The sequence below is a fragment of the Tiliqua scincoides genome, chromosome 1 (assembly GCF_035046505.1).
Source record: "Tiliqua scincoides isolate rTilSci1 chromosome 1, rTilSci1.hap2, whole genome shotgun sequence".
NCBI classification, from domain to species: Eukaryota; Metazoa; Chordata; class Lepidosauria; order Squamata; family Scincidae; genus Tiliqua; species Tiliqua scincoides.
This window is the reverse complement of record NC_089821.1, coordinates 216,011,766-216,031,867: the sequence shown is the minus strand read 5'-3', so window position 1 is coordinate 216,031,867 and position 20,102 is coordinate 216,011,766. Positions and strand designations below refer to the sequence as shown.

The following is a 20,102-nucleotide window of genomic DNA, read 5'->3' as shown; positions in this document are numbered from 1 at the left end:
TTATTTAGAAACATGACCACTTGTCACAGCTCAGTCTCAGTCTCATATTATCAGGCAGTGACTTACTAACATTTGTTTGGAGTGTGAGCATTTTTTGCACAGCACTGTGTCTCACGCAGTCCTTGGTAACTTTTAAACTGAATGCTCGTCTTTTTAATACTGGAAAGTTTAATGTTGGTGCTGGTAGATTTATGTGCCGTGAAGATGGCAGATGACCGCAGTGTGGATTCAGACCTCCCCGATTGCAATTGCGATGTGACAAGGCAGGCAACTTTTAGATTTAATTTTTTAATGTATTTCTTTTGTTACTTTAGCTTACTCACATATTGGGGACTGAATGGTTGGTGCTGAGTGCTGGTAAACAGATTTTTAAATGATTTACAAATCTGGAATCAGAAAAATGAACTGGAAACAGCTTTACTGCTCACAGGATTGAAGGGGTGCTCCATGAAATAGTACACCTGCTTTTACTACCAATTAAAGGCAGGATCTTGCATTACACATGAGACACAGTGGAGGATGCGTTTGACTGCAGACCAGCGCATTCTGAAAATGGGGTGTAGAAAAGGGCCCACATGGGGAATGGTTTTGTAGAAGGCTGTTATTCAACCTGTTCCATTAAAAAAGAAGCAAAACAGACCTGTGGGATTATGCCTGATATAACTGAGAGAGCTTTGTAAGAGCACCTTATCTTAAAACAAATTGTAAGCTGTTATTACAGCCAGATATCTGAATGGATCATACTTAACTTCACAATGCAGCATAGTGGGTTTGAATTGTTATACATTTATATTCAGAACTGAACACATTTTAAGGCACGTGTAAAGAATTTCTGTGGTATTAACATTTCTAATAAATGCTCCGTGCATGCTTTTTTCAAAGTGTGCTTAAAAATGTTACAGTATTGCCAGCAAAATGAGCATATAGTAATGCAGAAAAGTTACTTTAATGGTAAGATATTCTAATGTCTGATAATATATAGTGGTACTAGATAATTAGATTAGAAAGAGGACAAGGTCAGATGGTTAAAGTATATAGTGGACTATAAGAAAATTACAGCAAGTCATAGGGACTTACTGTACTTATGTATCAGTCTTTCTAAATTTATACAGCCTTGGTTAAACTTATCATGTGACGATTCCAAGCTGCTATTTTGATTGTGGAATCTCTGCTAGAAGGAAAGGAACTCAGCCCAAGCTTCTTAAAGAACCATGCTTAGAAATGTTTGGAAGCACTCTGCAATTTTTCAAGAATGTTAGCTTCCAAGCATACTCTTGCACATTTATCTCAAAAGAGGACATAGTTTAATTCTGCTCTGTGTAACTAGATGAACACTGTGGCACAAACCAAATAAGGTCTGTTGCCTTTCACACCATTTACCATAACAGAAAGCTAGGATGGATGGGTTTCTCTGTTCCCATTTCAGCCGAAATTTGTGCAATTTATTTTAATTTCCTGTACTCTTCTGCTACAAATTCTTGCATTTCTTTTCTATCACTGAAAAATACTGATTAAAATGCATAGCTTTCCAAGCATTTTGACATACATTCTACACAAATATACTATTGGCAACTTTCAGTCTCGAAAGACTATGGTATCGCGCGCTGAATGGTGGTTCTGGCACAGCGTTTAGTGTGACTGAAAAGGCCGATTCGGGAGTGACAATCCCTTTCACACTGGGAGCAAGTATAGTGTGTCCCTGGCCTGTCTCCCTGGCTATGGGCCTTCCTTCTTTGGCTCTTTGCCTCAGTCTGTTGGCAAAGTCTCTCTTCAGACTGGGAAAGTCCATGCTGCACAATCTGCCTCCAAGAAGAACACTCAGAGGCCAAGGTTTCCCATCTGTTGAGGTTCATTCCTAAGGCTTTCAGATCCTTCTTGCAGATATCCTTGTAGCGCAGCTGTGGTCTACCCGTAGGGCGCTTTCCCTAAACAAGTTCTCCATAGAGGAGATCCTTTGGGATCTGACCATCACCCATTCTCACGACATGACCAAGCCAATGCAGGCGTCTCTGTTTCAGCACTGGATACACGTTGGGGATTCCAGCTCGTTCCAGGACTGTGTTGTTTGGAACTTTGTCATGCCAGGTGATACCGAGGATGCGTCAGAGGCAGTGCATATGGAAAGCGTTCAGCTTCTTCTCCTGTTGTGACTTGCTGCAGTACAGAAGTGTACTCAATACACAAGCTCTGTAGACCTGGATCTTAGTATGTTCCGTCAGGTTCTTGTTGGACCAGACTCTCTTTGTGAATCTGGAAAATGTGGTAGCTGCTTTACCGATGCATTTGTTTAGCTCGGTATCCAGAGAAAGAGTGTCGGAGATCGTTGAGCCAAGGTTCACAAAGTCATGGACAACCTTCAGCTCATGCGCAGAGATTGCAATGCAGGGAGGTGAGTCCACATCCTGAACCATGACCTGTGTTTTCTTAAGGCTGATTGTCAATCCAAAGTCTTGGCAGGCCTTGCTAAAACAGTTCATGAGCTGCTGGAGATCTTTGGCAGAGTGGGCGGTGACAGCTGCATCGTCGGCAAAGAGGAAGTCACACAGACATTTCAGCTGGACTTTAGACTTTGCTCTCAGTCTGGAGAGGTTGAAGAGCTTTCCGTCTGATCTGGTCTGCCTTCTGTTGCAGTTCCAAAGGCCTGCTTCAGCAGGACAGTGAAGAAAATCCCAGACAAGGTTGGCATGAGAACACAGCCCTGCTTCACTCCGCTTCGGATGTCAAAGGGGTCTGATGAGGAGCCATCAAAGACTACAGTGCCCTTCATGTACTCGTGGAAAGACCTGATGATGCTGAGGAGCCTGGGTGGACATCCGATCTTGGGGAGAATCTTGAAGAGGCCGTCCCTGCTGACCAGGTCAAAAGCCTTCATGAGATCTATGAAGGCTACAAAGAGTGGCTGTCGTTCTCTGCAGTTCTCCTGCAGCTGTCTAAGGGAGAATACCATATCGGTGGTGGACCTGTTGGCTCGGAATCCGCACTGCGATTCTGGGTAGACACTCTCTGCAAGTACCTGGAGCCTCTTCAGTGCAACTTGGGCAAACAGCTTTCCTACAACGCTAAGGAGAGAGATGCCGTGGTAGTTATTGCAATCACCCCTGTCACCCTTGTTCTTGTACAGCGTTCTTGTACAAACAAATTATGTGTTTTAAATAAACATTTTTCTACAAACATCCAGAATGTATGGGACCTGTGCACATGTTCATATATTATAAAATTCTGTCCATAAGAGATCAGGTAGGATCCAGAATTTGTGTTCTGTCAGATGTTTTGGCAAAAGAGGAATTTGGTGACATCCCTACAGTATACTAGAATTTGCGTACATTTCTTTCTGTTAGCCTGCCTGTGTGCTCTTATGTTACCATGGTAAGTAGCACACATTAACAAATGCACACATATGCCTGAAACCCTTGTATTTAAGCCAGAGAGCAAAACTGATGGAGCAGGCCCATAGACACTAGTTTATTTTTCATGTGACTTGATGCAGAAATTATGTTGCTAGGCTTAGTTGAGGGATTTGCACCTTTAGTGAAGGAAAATATTAGACCACCATGGTTATTACTTAATCTCCCCCAAATTAGAGGTATGTAGATATAAGCCACAAACTTTTACCCAAAGTAAAAAGGGATTATAATCTAAAATCCTGATCGAGTTCCTGGAATTCTGAACCTGTAAATGCTTATTTACTATACACACTCCTTCAGAGTGGAGATGACAAGCTGCCTCTGATACTATGCCAGGAAAAACCACAGAAACGTTTAGAAAGGAACACAGGATGAAGCGTTTACTTTCCCTATTCCAAACTTGCCCCAAATGGTACAGAAATAGAGATCATATTTTTTTCTTTATGTTCTATAGTCATTTTTTTAAAGCTACTTTAATGTACATCTAAACTGCAGAGGGAGTAAATTGTTTGCATAAGAATTCAAGTTCAAACTGAACTTCCGAAAAGTCTGTAATTTTCAGTGAGATAAAAATATGTGACTCGAAATCATAGATCAGCTATCAGTTGGTGTTATAATTTCATAAATTGGCCAACCAAGTGAGGATTTGTGTATGTATAAATGAGCCTTCTTCCAAACCAGATTATAAACGCAATGTTGGATTTTTGGGCACAGATTTTGTAGTTGTGTGCAGCTATGCAAATTTGCATAATTTTATGCAATTTTCTCTGTACTTATGCAGTGGACATAACAACAACAACAACAACAACAACAACAATTTTATTTATACCCCGCCCTTCTCCCCAAAGGGACCCAGGGCGGCTTACAACGGTTAAAAACAGATTAAAACATGATTTAGCAAACAGATAAAAACATAATAACACATTAACAGATATCATAAAAACAGTAGTCAGATAAAAAGTCAGGTAAAAAAGAACATATAGCAGCAGATCGTAAGGAATCAGGCCAGTAAAAAGTACTAAAAGATGTAGAAAAGATGTTAAAAAGGCCATGAACTCAGAAGGCTTGTTTAAACAGAAGGGTCTTCAGGCCTCGCCGAAAATTCTCAAGAGAGGGAGCCATTCTCAAGTCAAGGGGAAGGGAGTTGCATAACGTTGGTGCCACTACTGAGAAGGCCCTATTTCTTGCCGCTGCCCCACGTACCTCCTTAGGCGGTGGCACTTGTAAAAAGGCCTTCTCTGATGACCTAAGAGGACGAGCCGGATTGTACGGAAGTAGGCAATCTCTAAGATACCCTAGTGGATCATGTGGATTTTCTGCAGAGTCCAGGTTATATCTTAACATCTTTCACTCACAGAAGAAGCCCATTTTTGCTACGGAAGAAGGACCATATCCCCTTTAGTTTTCCACTTCCCCCTTGCATGTCCCCCCAAAATTCATTCATTAGGTTTGGAGAATTCAGAAGCACATATTCAGGGGGTGTAAGGAGTGAAGGAGAGATTGCTGAAAATGCCCCCCCTTTGAGCAAACATGTATAACAGAAGACATTAGCACATAAGCCATTGTTTTCTTTTTATAAAAGACAGTCTAAGAAAGTAGTTGACAAACATTCTTACTGTCTCGCAGTCCAGCAGAATTGGGATACTGTGGACAAAGAATGTATGGGTCAGGATCAAGCAAGATATAAGAGACAACAGCAAATGCACTGTAAGGGGAAAATCCCCAAACTGCATGAAGGGTGGATGTATCCTTAATGGAACTTGCCTTTTCCCAATGGGCTAACTCATCCCTGTGCTTTGCATTTGAAAAGAAAATTACTATATAGAGGTTGAAATAATATAACCTTATTAGCTAACAAAACCCCTTTTAAAATCAGTGTGGAACTTGTTTTATCTAGAATACAGTATGATAATTAAAGAAAACATACATCTTTGGGGGGGAAAGTGCTGCTAAAGTGTAGATGTATTTGGTTGACCCTGGGGCAACGCAATCCTAACCTACCCTGAAACAGGCAGGCCAGGAAGTCTACGCTGTATCCAGCACAAGTTTCGGATTCTCTGAGGCTCAGCCCAGTGCAAGGGGAAAAAATCGCCCTTACCCCAGGGAGAGCCTCAGAAACCCCAATGGGGCTACTCGAATCTGCGCTTTCTAAAGAGGTGGCACAAATCTGAGCGGTTCAGGGTTGGCCCAGGCTGCCCTGGAACACAGCTAGGATCTGGCATTTATGCAGGATCTCCTCCTGCTCCCCGTCCACTCACAGGCCCGCCCACCATCCCCCTGCCCTGAAACACCTCCTCCGCATCTTCTCCCCATACAACCCCAGACCATCGCACCAACCGAACTCAGCTGATGCAAACTTACCAGTCTCAGGGCACAATCCTAACCCCTTATGTCAGTGCTTTCCAGCACTGGCATAAGGGCAATGCAGGTCTGAGGTAAGGGAACAAACATTCCCTTACTTTGAGGAGGCCTCTGTGACTGACACCCAACTGCAGGATGGAGCACATGCCCCATTGGCACCGCTATGCCAGTGCTGGAAAGCACTGACATAAGGAGTTAGGATTGTGCCCTCAGTCATCACAGAGGCTGAATCTGGCCTCCACAGTCCGGCATGTGCCCCTACGCTGGCCAACCAACTCACATGGAGATGCAAACATGCTTTACGGCATGTTTGTGTTTCTCCGAGGCCAGTGCAAAGCATGAGGTTTGAATAATGTTTAAGTGTTTTGAATAGAATTATATCCACATACCTTCATTTGAATAATTTCCCTTAATAGGATTTTCCAGGAAAAACTCCATGTTAAAATATATCAAATCATGATTTAGAAATATTTGTTAGTTTTATGATAAAAAGTACCTGTTAATTGGGTGAATTTTATGTGTAACTGTAATAAATAGCACTATGTTTTTCAAGCATGAGTAATATGCTTCTGTGTAATCTTCTTTAGCCTTCACCTTTCCAAATTTATGCTGAATGGATGTAGTGACAAGTCACATAAAAGTAATTCTCAACCACTTCTGCATATTGAAAGCAAAGTAGTAGAAAGCCTCCTTTGTTTATTTACTTTATAACTATGCGTCTTTTTATAATACTAAAAGGAAAAATATGTTCAGATTCTTTTTGATTTGGAAAAAATCATGCAAGTATTTTTATGTCATCCTCCTCAGGAAACAAAGTTAATGTAATTTTGGTTATAAGAGAAAAACCTGTTCTGTCACCAGTTATGTTGCTGAAGATTTAAAAATATTTTGTTGGTTTAATTAATATACACAACACTCCTGAGATATCAGAAAGTTACTTTGCATGTATTTTTCAAAGCTAGTTCTATGTATAATTATTTATACAGAAAACTTTTGCTTGCTTGTGACTGAGCATCTCTGTTTATTCATATTGTAACATGGGATGTACTCCTGAACTAAGATGCCCTTTGCTAATTATAGACTACATTTATGATATAACTTGCACATTTATAGTTCTGTGACTGAAAACTAAAACAGCCCGTCGCATTGTCTAGCTGTAAAATTAATGGTTGAGCCATTTCTATACTGAATGTTGTCAGGGTACAGGTGTTATTTAATGAAGGAATCTATAATACAATGTGCTCATGGTGTTGCATGTGGTTTTGGCAGAATGAAGAAGCTGAAGGAGACCCTGGTTGCCGTCCAGCAGTTGGATAAGAACATGAGCATCCTGAGAGCTTGGCTTGCCCACATTGAGTCAGAGCTGTCCAAACCCATTGTCTATGAAACCTGTGACTCCGAGGAGATTCAAAGGAAACTAAATGAGCAGCAGGTAAAACAAAAATGTGAGGTAGAAGAGCAAAAGTCATGAAACAACACGCTCTCCATTGCATTATGGTGAGAGTAACTCAAGTCTGATACAGGCTTGGGCCTGTTGTATCCAGCTCAGTTTTACAAGAGGGCAGTGAGAGGAAGATGCCCTTAAATGTCAAGGGAGATTATGCTTATAGCATTACTCCGGTAGAGGTTTCTGCTGGCTTTTGACATCCACTCAACATGGAACTGTTCACTGACCCTACTGAACAGAGGTAAGGCAACTTGATGTTGTGTCCAGAATGTCAGCTACTGTTGTAATTAGCTGTTCATTGTGTGGGAGTTTTGGAGTGGATTGCAAGGCAATGTTTACTGCTGTAGATTTAGAGGAAGCGTTCTGTGTTCATACATTGCAAGCTTTATAAACGCTTGAAAATTTCCATCGGAAATGCTGAAAGATTTGTTCTACTTGGCTGTTTCTTCTAAACATGTGCTTGCATGAAGAATTGCATGAGCTCTACAGACATAATGTTTGACTTTCAAACGTGTGTATTAAGGCTGAGTGTGGGCAACCTGCCCCACAAGAATGCAGAAGCCCTTAAGGCACAAAGAGGCACTGACAAGGGGAAGGAAGGGAAAACTAACAATTAGAAAGAGGGGAGGATGTGGTTACAATATGTTTTAGGTATTTTTAGCTATGTGAAACTGACCCTAAGGAGATTTGAGATGCTTCTTTTCACCTATTTCTCTTGCGTAAAAATCTTAAATCTCCCTGGAAGTTTTTAAAAATGAATTTACAGTGCAACTCATGTCGATTCCTTGATGCTGATTCCAATATTTTGAGGCAAAAACAAGATGAACATCCACCTAAAAGAAAATTATTACGCTGCCATTTCATGTTCAGTTTCAGCCTTCATATTCATTTCATGTTCAATTCTAGCTCAGAAGAAGGGACTTAAAATATTTCCTGAATATGCTCAGGCCATGGATCTTCATGAGAAGGAAGTTCTATTTCTTGTTTGTTGTTTCGATTTAAGTTTATTGATTTCCTTACTGAAAATATTTGTATCCCCCTTGCATTCCATAAAATGGAATATTCAAGGTAGCTGAAAACCATGACTAAAATACAATAATCACAAAGCAACATGATACAATACAAAAAAAATCACTTAGTTGAAGGTTTAGGGTTGACAAGACAGGGCCTGACTCCCCCATCTCCTGAACATCAGCATTGATATTGATATTACCCTCTGCCTTTTTATGATGGAGAGTGAAAAGCAGCAGCAAAGAGCCAGCAACCTCATCCTGGTCAAAACCATCCCCTTGAACTGCCAACATCAAAGGGTGGAGTATTTGGTCCGGGTCTGGACTGCAGGACACTATTGGTATATTGTCTTCAAAGGGGTTGACACCAAAGAGATTATTCTTTTAAGGAAGAGAAAGAACCTCCCCTTTCAAACACTAGAAGCTCTTATGATAGGAGAATGAGGATTATGAAGCTATCATGAAAGGGGTGGTAGGAGATTCTGGACTCTTTTCTTGCTCAACTAGCATCCATCTGCTGTGAGGTTTTGGTTCAGTTTGGTTTGGTTTATGTGAGTCTGCTCTGTGTACCTATGTGGGGGGCTGCCTCCCTTTTCTTTGATTGAGATTATTTGGGCGGTGGGTTTGGTCTTTGTAGAAGGAAGCTTTTTCAGTAAAGGGGGGGCGTGTTGGTGCTGCCATTGAGAGGGTTGGTGGAGGTTGGACTTACCATTCCTGGGGAAGAAGGGTTTGTCATAGACAGACTGTCCTCTTACCAGCCCTTCCTCCAATCCTCATATCTCTGGTGCTCCTAGTAGTGAACCCTCTAGCAGCCCAGGGATCGCTAAACTTTTAGGCCAGAGGACCACATCAAATATCTGGCATAGTGTTGAGGGCCAGAAAAATAAATAAATTTTAAATATAAAATTTAAATAAATACATTCAAAAGCCCAGAAATACATTCAAAAGCCCAGAAAAGGCCTTCAGATGGCCCCAAAACATCACTTCTGGTTTTTCAGGAAAACCAGGAAGTGATGTTTTTAGGCTTTTAGAAAGCATTCTGAGGGAAGGTGCATGGCCTCCCCGGCCCTCAGAACACCCTCCAGATGCAACTGGAGCACAGCTCTGGTCACATTCAGTTGAGTGGGCCAGAAGCTTGCAGGGGTCCAGAAGCTTGCTACGGGCCAGATAGAAGGTTGTCGCGGGCCACATCTGGGGTTTGGAGACTCCTGCTCTTGCCTTAAGCTGCTGCTTTAAACTCCAGGTCAATTAACAATAAGACCAGTCTGATCAAAGGCTTAATCCTGGAAGAGGATGCTGACAAGGTATGTATTATGGGACCTGGCTTTTGGGCCTCTTCAGCCTAGAAAAGAGGCGCCTGAGGGGGGACATGATTGAGACATACAAAATTATGCAGGAGATGGACAGAGTGGGTAGGCAGATGCTCTTTACACTCTCACATAACACCAGAACCAGGGGACATCCACTAAAATTGAGTGTTGGGAGAGTTAGAACAGACAAAAGAAAATATTTCTGTACTCAGCGTGTGGTTGGTCTGTGGAACTCCTTGCCGCAGGATGTGGTGATGGTGGCCGTTGTGAGATACAGGAAGCTGGACTAGATGAGCCTATGGCCTGATCCAGTGGGGCTGTTCTTATGAGATGGGAAGGGTTGGTCTCCAGGTACTGCAGCAGCCATGGCTGGGAGGGTAGGGAGGCAGGGTTGCAATATGCTGTGATACCATCCCTTTTGCCTTGTACCAGGTGGTCCACCAGGTTTGGGTGTCTTTATTTGATGCCAAATGGGAAAAGCAGGATTGTGAGTCTGTTAGCGTATTTTCCACCTTGCTGCCCAACAGTGTCTCTGTGATCTGGCTGTGGTGATATCTGGAATGACATTGTTGGTGCTTGGGAATTTCAATACCTATGTCAGTCTCTCTTATGCAGCTCAGGATTTCATGACTGTCATGGTGACTATGAGCCCATCTCCAATAATTTCAGCCCAAATGCATTGGGCAGTACACATGTTGCACCTGGTGTTTACTGCTGAGCAAGTGGATGGTAATCTGGATGCAGAGGAGATTAAGATCACTCCTTTGTCATTTGTTCTGATAGGGTTTAGGTTTACTGTTACCCCTGCAATGGTAGAGGACCATTTTGGATGGCCTGCTCTCTGTTAGTCAGAGGGTTTCCTGAGGGCGTTGGGGATTTTCCTGCTACTAGGATCTGTGACTCATATGAAGCCCTGGTCAACTTCTGGAATGAGGAAATGACCAAGACAGTGGATCAGATCACTCCAGAGTGACCTCTGCCTTGCTGCACAGCCAAAACATCTTCTTGGTTTCTTGAGGAGCTATGGGCAATCAAGTGACTTGGCAGATACCTATTCTGTGGTAGCAAAGAAGGCTTTTTTCTTAGTCACCATTGTATCTGCAGAGACTTGTCCTACAGAGCTGTTCTGAGTTGTCCAGACTTGTCTCTGCCTGATTCCTTAGGGGAAGGAGAGGAGGATAACATGGTTTCCTATGTGCTAATTACTTTGCAGATATAATGACTCGCATCTGACATGACTTAGGGCCCAATCCTATCCAGCCCTAGTGCAGCAGTGCCAATGGGGTTTGTTCTGCATCCTGTGGTGGGAGGGTAATTATGGAGGCCTCCACAAGGTAAGGGAACATCTGTTCCTTCACCTAGGGGCTGCATTGCAGCTGCACTGGAGCTGGAAAATTGGATAGGATTGGGCCCTCAGACTCCACATTGACTGTGTCAGTGCCTGTTGATACTGTTATTTGGGATTCTTATGCTTAATATTTCTGGCTGAAAATAATTGTGTTCGGAAATTACAGACTGGCCTCCAACTTCCTGTTTCTGAACAAGTTGATTGAGTGGTTGATAGTGTCTCAGCTCCATTGGGTTCTGAATGAAACAGATTATTTGTATCCTTTTCAATCCGGCCTCAGGCTGGACTTTAGGACTGAAATTGCTCAGGTTATCCTGTTTGATTATCTTCACCAGGAATTTGAGAGGGAGAGCACATTCCTGCTAGTCCTGCTGGACCTCTCAGCCATATTCAGTAGTATGGACCATAACATCCCTCTGGAATGTTTGACAGGGATGAGCCTGGGGGACACAGTTTTGCAGTGGTTCCAGTCCTTCCTGTCCAACAGGTCCCAGAAGGTGTTACTGGTAGACTCCTGCAGTACCCTGGCCTTTGGTGTATGGGATGGTGCAGGGTTCCATATTGTTTGATATCTATATGGAACCCCTGGGAGAAGTCATCCAAGGGTTTGAAGTTGGGTGGCATTTATACGTAGATGATACCCAATTCTACCTTTCTTTGTCATGCTGGGGATACAGTTGAAACCCTTGAGTGCTGCCTGAAGGCAGTGAGGATTGGAATATTGGCAAATAAGCAGAAGTTGAATTTGGACAAATAAGGGGTCCTTTTTATTTTTGGAAAGTCACAGTGCAGATATTGGAATGTGCACTGAACAGGATTATATCCTCTCTGCAGGAGCAGGTCTGCCACTTGTGGTCACCCTGGACCCTACACTGCTCTTGGGTGCCTATATGGTGGTACTGGCCAGTTGGGCCTTTGCCCAACTTGGGCTGGTGCACCAACTGCAGCCATATCTGACTTGATCAGACCTAATCACAGTGATCTGTGCTTTGATGACACTGAGACTCAACTATTGCAATGTGTTCTAAATGGAGCTGCCCTTGAACTCTGCCCTGAAGTTACAGTTAGTGCAGCCGCCTTGAGTCCCTTCGGGGAGAAAGGCGGGGTAAAAATAAAGTATAATAATAATGTGGCAGCCCATTTAGTCTTGTAGGCTATGCAATTTGACTCAGTCTGTCTGCCACTCCTGCAGCTGCAGTGGCTGCTGGTCTCTTTCCAGGCCCAATTCAAGGTGCTGATATTGGCCTTTAGTACCCTAAGGCCCAACCCTATCCAGTTTTCCAGTGCCGGTGCAACTGTGCCAGTGGAGCATGTACTGCATCCTGTGGTGGGGAGGCAATCATGGGGGCCGCCTCAAGACAAGGGAACATTTGCTCCCTTACCTCAGGCCTGCATTGTGGCTACACAGGTGCTGGAAAGTTGGATAGGATTGGGCCCCTATACAGCTCAGGACTAGAATTCTGAGAAACCACCTTCTCCCAATATGAACTGACTGGAACCCTAAAGTTAGCAGAGGCACTGAGGAGCAGGGCCTTCTCTGTGGCAGCACCTTTGTTATGGAACACCTTAGCAATGGGGTTAAGAACCTCTCCCAACCTGTAAATTTTCCAGCGAGGGCTAAAGATGTTCCTTTTTCACCTGGCCTTCTTTTCCCCTTTGTCAGTCTCTTCTCTCCTCATACACATTCTCCCCCATGCTTGCAAGCCTGTACTATGCCATACACCATGCTTCTAGGATGCATACACCCTACTGATATGTCTATCTTCAGCTCATCTCTTCCCTATAAGGGGCAAAACTACACATGACTTCAAACACAACAGCTTCACTTCCATGTTTTGCCCTTATAAATAGATAGCATAAGAAGAGTGTGAAAGGGAGAAACAGTGCAGCAAGAGGGAGGAGATTTCATGCTTTACCCCACCATGGTTCTATGCATTTTCTTCATTAAAAATAGTATTCAAGGGAGTGCAGTTGTAATCAGAACTGTGGCAGAAGCCCCCTACTGCAGTTTTGCCAATTTCATTCTCCCCCTCCCCCCAGTGTATCCCCTTAAAAGAAACAAAATGTGAAAGTGACACATGTTTGGGAGTCAAATCTAGTTTGACCCTCATTGTCCTTTGGGCTTATGGAAAGTAAAAGAGGAGAAGTAGTAGTTCATACTTGTTAAGGGAAGGGAAGAAAACACATAGCTGATACAAGGCAGAAAGGTATTTGCACCACCTTTGGTGAAATGGAACAAGATGAAAAGTTGTTGAGGTTGGCTCATGAAAGTTAGAGTGGTGGAGCACCTCAGACTAAAGTAGTGTTTCCCAAACTGTGAGCTGAGGCTCCCTGGGAAGCACAGAAACCAGATGGGAAAGCTGCAGAATCCTTACCAAAATCCCACCACCCTATACAATGTATGGGATTGTAGCCCTAATAGGAGCTGCAGCCAGTGATCCAGTAGGTCAAGGGAGCTGCCTGTCGGAAAAGTTTGAGAACCACTGGGCTAAAGGTTATGCCATTTCTTTTGAGGCCTTCATGTTGCCTGTTGCTGTGTCTCACAAGCTATTATCTGACAGTTAATGAGGATTTCGCTGTTAGGTTGTTCCTGCCATCAGTTTATTCCATTAAAATGGCAAATCCACACACCCAAAAAAACTTCCCTAGAACAGTGTCTCTTTCCTCTACTGGAAAAAAAGCATCCTTATGTTGCTGCATAGTCTTGTTCCTCCAGCCTCCCATTTCAGAACTTAGTAAAATGCTGGTTCCCAAACGTTTTAGCACCAAGACCCACTTTTTAAAGGCAACATTCTATTGGGACCCACCTAGCTATATTAGCCTTAAAAAAATTCACTTTACCAGCTGTTGAAACCTCGGTTTTTATCCTTTTTTAGTATGGAGGGGGGTCACCTTCTGGAGCTCCATGTTCATTAGATCAGGGCCATTTTGGTGGCTTTGCATTCTCCTTTGCCTGGCCTTTGATAAGAGCTAAGGCATGTTTGCCTACTAGGGAGTAAACATGCATGTTTGGCTCAGTTTTGATTTCCATAGGGCTCAACTCATTTCCTTGTCAGCTTATCAGTTTCAGAATCCGCCAACAATCAGGTCACAACCCATTGCTAGGTCCTGACCCACAGTTTGGAAAACACTGTACTAAAATGTTTCAAGCTGCCATGAGGCTATTTAGTCTCTTCCTGCAGCTTTGGTGAAAAATGTATGATTTTTTGGCTGCTTAATTGCTTTTGGCAATTAATGAAATAGAGATGTAATAAATCTTTTTATTATCAATTTTATTATCTGTCTTCAGATTCCCATGTTCTTGTATTTGCTACAGTTCTTTTCAATAGAGGTTGAAGGTCTGCCTGAGAGAAAGTTTGGTCAAATAGTTTGCCTACCAGTGCTACAAGAAAGAATTCAAAGTAACCAGGAAGACAACCAGAGCTTTATATAGGACACAACAGATTCAATCTATCAGGAATGATTGCTGTACAGCTTTTATCTCTTTTCCATTCATGTCAGTGGTGTTTGTGTGAATGTTCTGCAGAGGACTAAAGAGAAAAGGCACTGCAGCAGTGTTTTGTAAATTGTAACCAATACTTTTGCTAGATCGTAAGTTATCTCTTCCCCCCATCAAATTGAAAAGCTTTTTTACTCCTCCCCCCAAAAAAGGAATAATCAGGAATAGCTTGACATTTTCCAAGCCAATCTTACGTTCAGAAGATGCTCACCCAAACCCTTACATCCCATCCATCCAGCTCCTGATTCTCTCCAACACCCTCTCCTCTTCACCAAAGCCAACATTTCCAGGGTAGCAGCAGTGGCAATGCTCCAGCCATGAAGCTCCTGGTTGTTTTCCCTCCCTTCTCTTTCTGATGCACTCATTTTGAGTGCCAGGCAGAAAAACCCACTGGCCCTTGGAAAATGTATTTTTGAAAATAGCATTTAAAGCAGCTGCTGCCCTGGGCATGCGACTTTAGGTGAAAGGAAACTGAGCAGTTTGGAACATCCAGAAGATGAGTTAATAAGCAGGATTTGGGGATGAGGGGGTGGTAAATAAGTAATGCTTCTGTCTCACATTTTAATCCCAACTGGAAAATGATATGGGCAGCACCCGTAATTCCCAGTCATTCTTTAAGGCAAACATTACAAGTTCATGAAACTTGTTTCCACACCTGAGCCCAGCTAACTTTGTCGACATATCTAGATCTGTTCAATTGTTTGACAAAGAAAAATCAAAGACAATCATACAAAAATCAGTGTGTGTTATTCAAAAAAATGTCATTAGCAATAAAGAAGTCTGTTTCTGCTTTGAATTTTTGTATAACTCTCAGGCAGCCCAATCCTAACTCTCTTCACACGAAAATTCAGCGGCATCAGTGTGACTTCACTGTATCCAACAGGAGACTTTTGACATGTTGACACCTCTTTGGAGTAAAGGAATATTTGTTCCTTCGTCCTGGGGTAAACCCCAATAGCTACCATAGTCAACTTGAACATGCACCAGCTCAATAGCTGGCACAAGTCTACGCTGACCTTTGAAGGCAGATTAGACCTGAAAGGGAATTAGGATTTGGCAGGTGCTGCTGCTGCCGAACCTGCCACGGGCCCAATAAGTCCTCTTTCCTGTTTCACCTACCCCTGCCCCATTCCACCCCTCTCTGACTCCCTTCTAGCCCCTCCACAGCCTTACGTGCTCCAGCAGGCGTCCAGCATCCATTTTCATGCAGAGCCGGCTGCTTGTGGTGATGACCAGGCTGCACACACTGGTACTATTGCATTTGCAACAGCTGTAAAGTTTACACTGATGGAATCTTAGTCTCTCCAGTGTAAATGGCCAATAGGATTGGGCCATAATATTATGAAACAACTCTCCTTAGCAGAATGCTCTCAGATCTAAGACTTTTAGGTGTATATAACTTATACTAATTGCATCTTGCAGAAAATTTCACAAAATTGTGCATTATTTTTTCTAATTATTAACTGTGCTATTTAAACTCTAATTTGCTTGTATTGACCTGAGAGATACTGACTTTGAGAAATTTAGAAGAAAGTATACAGTGTATATGGGACACCAAACTAATTTTCTGTTCTTTCTTCCTTTTTCCCTTGTTCGTAGCCTTAGGGAGCTTAGGGGTAGTGTTGTAGGAATGATAAAGCTGGAGAAACCATTCTTTATAAATCAAGTAACAATATCTAAAGTGCTCTGAGATGAAACTCTATTATCTAACACCAGTCTTGGTTACAAACTTAGCCCATACTATTTTGAATTTCAGTTGCAGGGGAGGGGTGCAAGAAAAAGACACCATTTTCTTAGTGTGAGTGTTTGGTGGGCCCTCAGCCAATGCCCAGCCTGGCCAACCACTGATACCGCTTCTGTCCTGTGGTATCTGATAGCCTCCTTGCCTTCTCAACATGGCAGTCTGCATCTGGACCTTACTCTGAAGTTCATGAATGTAACATGTCAGTAAAAAAACGGTTAGAGAGATTAGTAACCCACTTATTGAAAGGTTCCATTTTTAATGAGTTTCCAGTTCAGCTAGGTGTTGTCATAAGCATTCATTTGTAATTATTCAAAGCTTGTCTTGCTTGCTTATGTTGCGCATTTCTGTTTAGCCCCTGTTTTGCTTGAGAAGTTTACAAGTTCATTTGTTGACCTGTAGGAACTGCAAAGGGACATAGAGAAGCATAGTACTGGGGTTGCATCTGTCCTCAACCTTTGTGAAGTCCTTCTCCATGACTGTGATGCTTGTGCCACTGAAACAGAATGCGACTCCATACAACAAGCCACAAGGAACCTGGATCGAAGGTGGAGAAACATCTGTGCTATGTCAATGGAAAGGCGACTCAAGTAAGCACTCAGCCAAGAAATTTTCCAATGATTCGCCTACTTTCTCAGAATGAAACAAAAACTTGTCTCTATTCATTGGACCTAGATCCAAATCTCATGGTTAGAGATCTCATGTGTTTGGGACTTCAGTACAATTCAAAATGTTTGTCCATACAGACTCTGTCACAGCAGCTGAATCTTAACCAAAATGTCCTACTTCTGCACACTTACCTACAGTGAAATTATTTATTTCTTTATTCTATCTAATCTACTGATAGTTTACCTTAAGGCAGGAGTGCCCAAACCCTGGCCCGGGGGCCACATGCAGCCCTTGGGGACTCCCAATCCGGCCCATGGAGAGCCCCCAGTCTCCAATGAGCCTCTGGCCCTCCAGAGACTTGCTGGAGCCCATGCTGGCCTGACGCAACTGCTCTCAGCATAAGGGCGATTATTCAATCTCTCATGTCAGCTGTGGGATGAGGGTTTCCTCCACTGCTTGCTATTTCATGTCTGTGATGCAGCAAAGGCAGTGACAGAAAGGCCAGCCTTGCTTTGTGCAAGGCCTTTTATAGGCCTTGAACTATTGCAGGGCCTTCATTCATTCATATAAGTTCCATTTCTAATATATTCATTTATGTAAATTAATTTAAATTTGAAATGTAAATTTGTTTTTTTCCTGACACAATGTCAGAGGGATGATGTGACCCTCCCACCAAAAAGTTTGGACACTCCTGCCTTAAGGAAATGAACCAGTGTAGTGCTGTGACTGAGGGTCAAATCCTATTCAACCTTCCAGTGCCAATGCAAACACAATACAACCCCAAGGTAGAGGGCTGTTCTTATGGCTATATGGGAACAAGGTAAGGGGCTGTTCCCATGTCTGTTCACATGGCTGCATAACTGTTGGAAAGTTGGATAGGATTGGAACCTAAGAGAATGAGAATCACGACTTCTCTGGTTCAAATCTAATCAAATCTCTGTCATTAAATCAGATTGTGGCCTGAACTAAGCCACCCAGCCTCAGCTTCCCACCTGCAATACAGAAAAAAATATTATTTTTAATATTATTCTTTTATTATAATATATAATAATTATTATAAATATATTTATATGTATTTTTATTATTATTGTTGTTGTTTGTTTTAAATATTATTTATTATTACCTCATGAGGTGCTGTAAGGACAACATCAAGATAATTCATGTGAGGCAGTTTGGATTATACAGTATTATTTATTATTGTTAAAGTATAATTATTAATGATGAGGGGTAGCCTGCCCCGAGTCTGTCCACCACCCCTGTTCGGCCAAGCAGACACTTTCATCAGCACTTAGTTCCACTTTTTGCTTGATAAGACCAAATAAGAGGAGGATCAGGCCAACTACAGTCCAATCTTCCTTCAATGCCACAAGCAATTGTGGCATCAGTGTTCCAGGAAGAAGTAGCATGGTGATACTGTTCTGATTGCCTGCTTCCATGAGCAATCACAGCAGGATCACTCTGCCTTGTTCTTGCCCATCCATCAAAGAAGACCAGCAAGCAAGAAGGAGGCAAGGCTCCCCTGCCTACTCCTTTCTACCTTCACATCCATCCACTACCACCTTCCACTTCTTTTCTCCCACCTTGCCCTGTTCAAGCTCATCATGCTCCACCCAGTCTATTTGTTTGAACATGGCCAAGCAGGAGGTGAAGGTTGATGTCTGTAAAGATAAGAAGGAGGAGGGGGATGCCAAGGTTTCTCTGCCACACTCCCTGCCCTCTCCTTGCCTACCTGACTGCCTCTTAATCAGCCAGGCAAGTGAGGAGGAGGCAGCGGCAGCAGTGGTAGGACATGTGTGCAAGTTAAAAAAAAAATGGGGAAAGAGGAAATTATGGGGAGTATTAGCAATGGATCTGTGCAGATTCAGGCAGCAGATGTGCTTGCACCAGCCTTGACTGCAAATTATCATCTGCACATATTATTAACTTGCTAATATTTTAAATATACTGTGTGTTGGGTTCTTTTAATTGTATCATGTCTTTCTCACAAGAATCCAAGACAACATGACAAGAGAGTTAAAAGCAACAAAAAAACCAAAACCAACACATTAATTAATGGATAAAGTTGCAAGCAATAACATAACACAGGACAGACAAAAACAATTCAGAATGAGGCAAAACCACTTTGCAACAAAGAAGCAAAACAGAAGCTGCTGAAAACAGAGGCTCTTTAATCATCAGGAAAAATGTCACGCCTGGCAATGCAGGGAGTTCCACATGAAAGGGGCCACCACTTCTTTCCTTATTGTGGGCCATTGACTTAGGAGAGATAGGAGTTGATTTTCTTTTCCAGGGCCCTCCAGACTGCAGCCTGTGGGCCAAAACTGGTGCCCTTCAAAAGCCCTCCCCCACATGACCGGTTCTTACTATTCCGTGGGGGAGCCTTGACAAAGCACTTCCATTCTCCCCCATTTATCATCACGTTCAGCCATTTCTGCTCGGAAATCCAGGCACAAAGCCTACTGGGGCATCAGAGGCCGGAAGTGGCTGGACACAACGGCAACTGGGGGCGATCAGATGTACTTTGTCAAGGTTCCCCCACAGAATGTTAAGCACAGTTCCCTGAAGAGAAGCCTTTGTGGGGCACTCAGCGGTCTCCACTTTGGAGACTGCTGGTCTATTCCCTGGAATGGGCATTTCCACTCTGACTCAAAGCATCACCAGATAGTCTTCACTTCTCAATGCCAGCCCCAAAGAGTCAAGGAAGCTGGATTACACAAGCTTCCCCAAGCCAGAAAGGCTTTGAGGTGGCCTATGGGATTCAAGCCAGAGGGCACCCCAGCAAACCTCTGGCATAATGAGATGGTGAGGCCAGGCAAGATTGATCCACATGCAAGTGGTGACATGCAGACTGGGATAACCATCAATCATTCCAGGAAACTGGGAAACTATGCAAAAAATATGTGTAAGAAAAAAATACCTCAAAAAAATTGTCAAATAAATTCCTTTAAAATTCTTTATTCTTCATAGCATAAGTTTAATTTTAGAGTTCAAGGCACTGAGGAAGTTGTCCTTTTGTGTTGGAGAACTACATTAGAGCAGCTGCAGTCTGTATAAAAAAGATAGCATATCTGGACCTCTTCTGTTTACATTATTCTTCTTATAATAATCTCATCATAAAGAATTATTATTAATAATTCTTTACATGAAATCATCTGAGAATTTGCATTATATTTAAAAAAAAACTCACAGCTGTCTTATTCCAGCTAAGGCTGGATTCAGTGAGCCATTTATGTTGCTTATTAATCAGACTGTCAAGCTTTGGTGAAGAGCCAATTATTGTTCAGTGCAACTGTTGTTTGCTTGGGCATGCTGAAGTGTACAGCATGTTTTTCCTGTTGCAGCTGGTGAACACAAGAAATCCAAGACAATTATG

The 20,102-nt window shown here is 42.7% G+C and overlaps 1 protein-coding gene across 1 annotated transcript in view; it reads left to right on the top strand.

Annotated features, from left to right (window-relative positions):
* The window catches only part of SYNE1 (spectrin repeat containing nuclear envelope protein 1), a 314,290-nt gene that overhangs the window by 257,411 nt on the left and 36,777 nt on the right, over window positions 1-20,102 (top strand). The window contains 2 exon segments of the mRNA XM_066615722.1: window positions 7,035-7,197; window positions 16,523-16,710. Of these exon segments, the coding sequence (XP_066471819.1) occupies window positions 7,035-7,197; window positions 16,523-16,710 (351 nt within the window).